Source organism: Neolamprologus multifasciatus, chromosome 19 (assembly GCF_963576455.1).
Source record: "Neolamprologus multifasciatus chromosome 19, fNeoMul1.2, whole genome shotgun sequence".
Classification (NCBI taxonomy): Eukaryota; Metazoa; Chordata; class Actinopteri; order Cichliformes; family Cichlidae; genus Neolamprologus; species Neolamprologus multifasciatus.
Window position 1 is genome coordinate 21,291,167 of NC_140457.1, and position 7,940 is coordinate 21,299,106.

Genomic DNA, 7,940 nt, shown 5'->3' on the forward strand with positions numbered 1-7,940 from the left:
ACACACACACACACACACACACACACACACACACACACACACACACACACACACACACACACTTTATTCCTTTTTTAAAATATATGAATAAACGAGTTACTGGGGACAAAATACAGGATAACATTACAGGAGCATCTGTGTTCACGCCTACAGTGTACATTTTGTTCCAGCCCATGACAAGAGGTGCCATTCTGCCAGCTGTGGAAACATAAACTTTGAGACGTGGGCCCAATTTATTTGCAAGTCAAAGCAGGGAAGCAGATATGAAAGGTATATTTGTCAGTAACATGTGATGTCTGTAAGCTGGACGTGAGTTGCTGTGAAATTCGACAATGCAGAACGTATTCTCATTTGGGAAATAGAAGCTGGAACGTACTTTAATTCTCAAGCTGTGATAAGCTAAGATTCATTTGAAGATTCCCTTTTCTCTTTAGGATAATGTTACCAATGGATGTAAATCATCGCTGGACGCTTGCTGCGAATCTTCTGTTTTATGGGATATTCCTCAGCAACCACATAAGTGAGGGTGGTAAGTTCAACAAAATGTAGCTTAAAAGATTTCTCAATATATTTTAGTCAGTTTTTTCATGTTGTCAGTTTCCACAGGTCCAAATGGAGACTGCACACCCAAGAATACCCTCTTTATCAGTAAGGAAACACTAACTCAAGAGTATTTTCCATCACGTAAGTTCAAAAATAATGAAGGAAAAAAATAATCGTCTTTGAAAGATTCAAAGAAAACAATAGTACCCTGTGTTGTTAGAAATGATTATTAAATAAATAAGAATACATATAATAAATAATTGTTATATTTTAGAAACTATCTACCAAGCGGGCAAAGGACCTAAACTCTGTTTCAACATCCAGCCAAACAATAGCCCTGCGGGTACAGTTATCTAATTTTTGTTTTTTATATTTCGAACTGTTGGTGAAAAAAGTTGTCTTGGGTATTTGCTAAAAGTGTTTGATTGTTTCTGTATTTGTCTTAGCTTGTTGTAGGGAAAACAATTTCACCTGTAGCCTTAAAGTAAAAGGAGAAAGACCAGGCAAATACATCCTAAATGCAACTGAAGAGATTTTATCTAAGCAAGATATTGTGGTGATGGAGAAGCCAGAGTATAATTATTCATGTATGCCATCACAGGTCTACAACAAAAGCAGCCCTGGTAAGCCTCTAAGACATGAGACTTTGCACACAATGGTCATAATTTTCAGTTTATTTGAAAAGGTTTCCAACCAGTGATATGACGCACTTCTTATTTTGTTGCAGGTTTTCTTTATAACATCGACTGCTGCTTGAATAAAAGTAAATTCACAAACCTTTTCCTCTTAATTTCTACATGAAACAATGTGACAGCAGTGACAGTGCACACCTTCTAATTTCATACTTTTATGTGTTGAAGGTATCACAAGCATTAGAGTGAATGCTGACAATTGTTTAGATAATGAAACCAATACCAGAGCGGCTTGCAAAGGTATTATGTTGTTTATTTAACAGGATCATTAAAAAACAACAACATTTTAGTAAGTACTGTGATAATAAGAGAGCACGGGATTGAAAATTTAATTCCTGCTTTTTTCCATGAATGTTTGTATGTGCCTGTGCTATGCAGATGTAACAGAAACACACTACGTTATCTTTGACAATAAAACATGTGTGTTATGTAAGAAACCAGTCTTGAAAAGTCTAGACAAAGAGATTAATTATACCCTGGAGGAAATTCCTACCAGCCCAGACAAAGCAAAGTAAATATCTCAGTTTTCTACAGAACAATAACAGCAAATAAATACACGCTTTTGAAATCTGCTCTAAAACATTAACGGTGTGTCTGCGTTACAGAGATGTCATGAATGCTCTACCATCCTTGTTTAAAGACCTGGGTAATGCCAGCACAGCAGCAGTGAAAATGGGCAACATTACAGGACTGATTGCCAAACTGCCCCAGGAAAACCAAACCAACATGAACTTTGTCTTCACAAAAAACTCTGGAGTAAATGTAAGGTGTTTGTGCGACACAATTTTATGACCTTCAATTAATAATATTATTTTGTTGTTCTTTTGTTATTTTTTTTGTTTTACTAATATTTTTAAAAGTCTGTTGAAGAAGAAAACAGCAATTCTTTGACGGGCCCATTTCGTTTAATGAAAATTCCTAAAGAGGCCAGCAAAATGGCAGTGGAAAGAAATGGCTCATTTCTTGGGATTCTGCTCTTTCCAGAAATGCATGCGGTAATAGTAAAGCTGAACTAATTACTCATGATCTTTATAAAATGTACAAACATAATGACCAAGCCTGAACTACAAACAATCTTTTAATGTTAACAGGATGACAGCAGTAAATACTATTTAAACAGTGAGATAGCGGGAATAGAAATGGGGGCAAAAATACAAAACCTTTCACAACCCATCGAGATTCAGTACAGTAATGTGGACAAGGTAAGTGTGATGTCATAACAGAAATAATGATCAATTTAAGTTCAGAGGAAAACTTATTCTGATTTTCATTTTCTATTTTGATAAAGAAAGGAGCGAATGCTTCTTGCGTGTCTTGGGATGGAAACAGTACAGATGCAAACGGTAAAAAAACCCCAAATAGATCTCTCTATATATCTTATTTTAATATCTTATTTTAATATGAAAACCACAGGAATTAAAGACCTTTGAAGTGTTCACTCACATTTTGCACACACGCTGATTACTGTGATAAAGTCTGTCTTTAACAGTTACTTCTTTGTATTACTGCTGTCCAACAGGGAAATCACTCTGGATCACAGATGGCTGTCAAACAGTGGAGACCAATAACAGCATCACCTGCCAGTGCACACATCTAACCTTTTTTGCCATACTCATGGTAAGACAGCTGTATAGGAAAAAAGAAATGATTTTTTTACAGCACATACTGACACATAACTATTTGAACCTAGTCACCTCCACCTGCAAACATTAGCGCTTCTGATGTTAATTCTCTGACCTACATCACTTCAATCGGTTGTGGACTGTCGCTCTTTTTCTTGATCGTCGGTCTCTTCATGCACATTCTCGTCAGGTAAGAGATCCGAGGCAGTTTGGAGTTTGGATTTTTATCTCAGTAAAGTCCTTTTTCTTACGCACACTAATTTGCTCCACAGAAAGGGGAAAGCAAGCGAAGCAACAAAGATTCTGATGAACCTCTTCGTCGCCATGTTGATCCTGAACTTGTCCTTCTTGACCAATGAGAGCATTTCAAATCTGGGTATCAAAGGTGCATGTGTGGCAATAGCAGCAGTTCTGCACTACGGGATGTTGGCCACGTTTACCTGGTTCTTCATGCAGGCTTTACACTTGTACCTCAGTCTACGTCGAATCTGCACTGAAGTGAAACATTACATGCTGAAGATTTGCATCACAGGATGGGGTAAGAGACTTGAGCCAAAAATGATACTTATGCTCTCATGTTATGAATAATAATCACAGGAGAATTTATATTCCTAATCTTCTCTTTAGTCATACCGGCTGTGGTGGTGATCGCTCTTCTTGCCTCCCAGAAATATAATTCTATTAATATTAATACAAATGAGGGGAAAGCAGCAACAATGTAAGTCTGTAAATCTGATAATAGATTTCTTGGATAAAACACAAACATCTTCATCAGAGGATCACGTTGTACTCCCAATTTTCAGGTGCTGGATCTCTGATGCTGGTATCCACCAGGGGGTCAACATTGGTTATTATGCTGTAGTGTTCGTCTTCACTCTGAGTGTATTCTTTCTAACTGTAAGGCAGATCATTCTAATGCCAAAAGCAGGAAAAGCTCAAGACAAGAGTTCCATTAAGAGCAACACTTCCACCATTCTGGGCCTGTTCCTCCTTCTTGGCATCACCTGGGCTTTTGCTTTTTTCAGCTACGGACCTTTGGTCATCGCTTCCTACTACATCTTTACCATCCTCAACTCCTTTCAAGGTAAATCTAAAACTGTCACAGTGAGCTGACTTCATTCTTTATTGGATTAAAAGTCCTTAACCTTCTTCTTTATTTGTATAGGTTTCTTCCTGTTCATCTACTATTATAAATCCAGCAAGATTATTGGAGACGGCAAAATCCACACACAAAGTAGCAGCACAGCTACATCAAACACAGCTGTAACGTCTCCTCATGGATAAGGCTTGCTGTTTTACCATATTTTGAGACAAGAGGGCAGCATTTTATTTCATATAGTTCCAGCAAGTTACTCTATGTAGAAACAACTTTGTCATTCTTCCCATGTGCTCTCTGCTGAATTGCTTTTCTGACATGAAAGCACTAACCCGGATTACCTTCTTTGACACAAATACTCATGTGGACTAGAGATCGAGTGGTTGCCTGGATGTAATTTGAGACCACAGCGCTATGTTTGTTCCTATGCTTTTATATTTTAACAGAGAAACTTGTCCTACTCACTCCAAATAATTCATAGAAGGCTGTGATTCAGTCAGAGTACGCAACCACAATCGTAAACATGTCAGTAGTTTAAAGTGTAAAATGTTAAAGTGGGAATGTGAAACATGTCAAAGACATAAGGACATTTTCAATTTGATGGCAGTAACACCTCTGTGTAGCATGCCGACTTCCTTTAAACAAAAATGTTTAGTTATCATTTCATGGTGTGTCAAATGTTCTTAGGATGGAGCTTGCAGTTTAGCACTCTCTTGCTGAAATATCCAAGCAACTCCTTGAACAAGACTGGCTACGTCCACACGTACACAGGTATTTTTGAAAACTGAGATTTTCCGTTTTCGTTTTAAAAAATAATCCCGTCCACACGCAAACGCAGAAATGAAGGAAAACGCTGCTAGGAATATGCCTATGAATAAGCAACAGGTGGCGATATATTCCTAACCCTGTAGAAATGTTGGCCAATCAGAAGTCTAGAAGCCTCGGTGGGAAATAGTAAACAAGGATGGGGCATAGAAGCAGAACCGAGTCGTATGTGTGGAGGGACAGTAACTGTGTGTGTTTATGTAAGCATTTAAACACTGCAGAGAGTACAATTAACAGTAACAGTATTGTAGAAATTCATTTCACCGAAACAATAACGTGGCGCACAGTGTGACGTCAAAAAAGGCGCACACCTTTGACGCTGCGTTTTCTCCGTTTTTCTCGTCCACACATAAATGCAAAAACTGAGTTTTCTAAAATATCCACCCTGGCCGGAGTTTTTAAAAATCTCCGTTTTCAGTGACCAAAAGGTGCAAACGCATAGAAAAATCTGCGTTTTCAAAAATACCCGGGTACGTGTGGACGTAGCCTTTGTTTGCATGGGAGAATATGTTGATCTAAAACTTGTATATACCTCTCAGCATTGATGGCGCTTTTCCTTTTACATTACATTTAAAAGCTGCCAATTCCATAAGCAATAATTCCAATGGTCAGAAATGTTACTGAGTATTGATTAGAAGCTGGATGGCCCCTTTCCTCTCAGTGTGGAAGACACAGCATTCATATGATGTGTATGTCAAATATGGGCAAGATACTAATCCCAAGTTGCTTGTAGGAATGTGTATGTTAATTAGAAAGCATTTAAAAGCATAGAAAACAGTGCTTGCATGATTGGGTGATTGTGGTATTTTGTATAAAGCACTTTGAGTGCTCCAGGACAGTAGAAAAGCACTATATAAGAATCAGTCCATTTACAATGATTTTTAGAGCCAGCGCAGTGTCATGTCTATTTAAATGCAGTGCTCCCTGAGTGCCCAAAGATTACAGTGACACATTTTTCATTGGTATCTTCAGATTCTCCAAGTCTTTTAATGATATTAGCACATCTCCAAAAGTTGATTCTGTTCATCTGGACGTAGCGTTTTCTGGGAGAAACGTTTCGTCACTCATCCAAGTGACTTCTTCAGTCTCAGCTGACTGCAGGTTTCCCCAATTTTATAAACAGTACATTTGCATAATGAATTATCATTATTATTTGCACAATCATTATGCAAATGTACTGTTTATAAGATTGGGGAAACCTGCAGTCAGCTGAGACTGAAGAAGTCACTTGGATGAGTGACGAAACGTTTCTCCCAGAAAACGCTACGTCCAGATGAACAGAATCAACTTTTGGAGATTTATTTTCCTGGATGATTGAGAATGCATCGAGAAGATATTAGCACATATTAAATATATAATTAGGTAAAGCATGAACCATGAAATAATTCCAAGAAAATTATTTGAAAATAGAGTTATCAGAATCAGAATACTTTATTAATCCCGAAGGAAATTAGGGTTACAGCAGGCAGCACGCTAATAGCGCATGCGCACTTACAAAGGAACCTTCTGACCAACACAAAGGAACCTTCTGACCAATCACTGAACCTGGCAAATGAATTTTACATATATGTCAATTTGCATTTATGAGTTTTAATTTGTGTCACATTTTCTGCATTTTTTGTAATTGCTGCGTAATTGTTTTGTTATTATTACTTTTTTTGAGGGGGGGGGGGGGGTGTTCACACTGATAATCTATCAAAATCTCAAAAATCCAAATATCCCTTATGATACACTACGCATTAAATTTATGGCGAGGAGCAATATTTTGAAATTGTCCCACAATTTGTATTTTTTTTGCACACCGGTGAAACTCTGCTGATGTTTTAAGATACCCTTTTGATACCTACTCATGTTACTGACATGTTGCCAGTTAACCTAATTAGTTCTCCAGCTGTTTTAGTACCACTTACTTTTCCAGCCTTTTATTTTCCTGCCATTAACTTTAAAATGAAAAATTTGTCATGAAACCATAAAATGTCGCAGTTTAAACATTTACTATATTTTCTGTGTTCTATTGTTAATAAAATATTGGTTTTGTAAGTCATTGATTAAGGTTGTATCACAGAGCTCTTAAAGCAGTCATACAGCGGATTTCAGAGTTTAAATATTAAATAAATTAAATATGAACCTTTTTAAACTGAAGTGCTAGTCAACTTGATAAAAAAGCAGAAGATTGTAAAAGCAAGGCAAAGGGAAGGCTCATCCCTCATATTCTACACAGTTTCAGGGCTGAACTCACCAGTTAATCTGCCATGTGCCTGCAGATAATTACTCTGAGCCTAAATAGACCAGTAGCCACTGTGGTGGAAGCTCAACTGGCAAACAAGAAATGAGCTCAACGCTACTTATAGTAATAAGATCCCTAGAGGTTATTCAGACGTTGAAACTATTCTCTAAAATTTAGCATATTTTACTAGCATATATGTAGATAGGATTATCTCCTTTTTTTCACTGTACTACATATTTTTTATTCTGTATATATGTTACTTATTTATTGTGATTTGCCTGCTTTATTTTAGTAACACTGTGGGACAGTGCTGCAATTTTGTTGTACCCTTATACAAAGTACAACTGTGCAATGACAATAAAGAGTTAAATATGTTCAGTGTAATTTGACTCCTTTGCATGTTGTGTATTTTTTTGTCAAGTCATTCATTATAAAATAGCTTTTTTGAAATAAAAAAGATTGCTATAAGGTCTAATTTGTTCAATAACTTTTTGCTATGTTAATATAGTTTTCATCTAGAAAGCTCTAGAAAGTTATTATTGTAATATTTTTTTTCTATTTTCTTAGGACACAATATAATTGTCATACATATAAGCAAAGTGTTCTGGGAAAGAAAAATGTGTATACATAATAAAGTCTTAAAAGAAAAGTTTATGTTGCTCTTCTTTTCGTGTTTCCAGTGTGAAATGATTTTATAAAACAACTGAACATAACACTGAGCTTCAGGAACAGCCTTTCTAAAGCCCTGACCTCAACACTATTGGACATATGTAAATTACAGTGGTGGGAAAAAGTGTTTGCCCCCTTCCTAAGTATTTTTTTTAATGTTCGTCACACTCAAATGTTTTAGTTTATCAAATTTAAATATTAGACAAAGACAACACAAGTAAACACAAAATGCAACTTCTAAACAAAGGTGTTTATTATGGGGGGGG

The 7,940-nt window shown here is 36.6% G+C and overlaps 1 protein-coding gene across 2 annotated transcripts; it reads left to right on the forward strand.

The window, feature by feature from the left end:
• The first annotated feature begins 251 nt into the window (after nucleotides 1-251).
• On the forward strand, nucleotides 252-6,115 carry LOC146496559 (adhesion G-protein coupled receptor G5-like). Of its 2 annotated transcripts, none has more exons than XM_085143490.1 (17): nucleotides 252-529; nucleotides 598-684; nucleotides 818-886; nucleotides 990-1,166; nucleotides 1,271-1,306; nucleotides 1,404-1,475; nucleotides 1,614-1,746; nucleotides 1,841-1,997; nucleotides 2,096-2,230; nucleotides 2,327-2,437; nucleotides 2,524-2,578; nucleotides 2,755-2,852; nucleotides 2,926-3,047; nucleotides 3,130-3,395; nucleotides 3,485-3,575; nucleotides 3,661-3,941; nucleotides 4,023-6,115. In XM_085143490.1, the coding sequence occupies exons 1-17, from the start codon at nucleotides 439-441 to the stop codon at nucleotides 4,139-4,141; spliced, it is 2,100 nt and encodes a 699-aa protein (XP_084999616.1). In that variant the 5' UTR covers nucleotides 252-438; the 3' UTR covers nucleotides 4,142-6,115. The 2 variants fall into 2 exon arrangements, with proteins under 2 accessions (XP_084999616.1, XP_084999617.1); XM_085143491.1 differs by having other exon boundaries at nucleotides 257-529; nucleotides 607-684.
• The last annotated feature ends 1,825 nt before the right edge of the window (nucleotides 6,116-7,940 follow it).

Excerpts from the sequence above, each read along its gene's own strand:
- LOC146496559 (XM_085143490.1), top strand. The coding sequence starts at position 439 with ATGTTACCAATGGATGTAAATCATCGCTGGACGCTTGCTGCGAATCTT. Across the intron at positions 530-597 it reads CAACCACATAAGTGAGGGTG|TTTCCACAGGTCCAAATGGA; the intron begins GTAAGTTCAACA and ends TCATGTTGTCAG. Across the intron at positions 2,231-2,326 it reads TCTTTCCAGAAATGCATGCG|GATGACAGCAGTAAATACTA; the intron begins GTAATAGTAAAG and ends TAATGTTAACAG.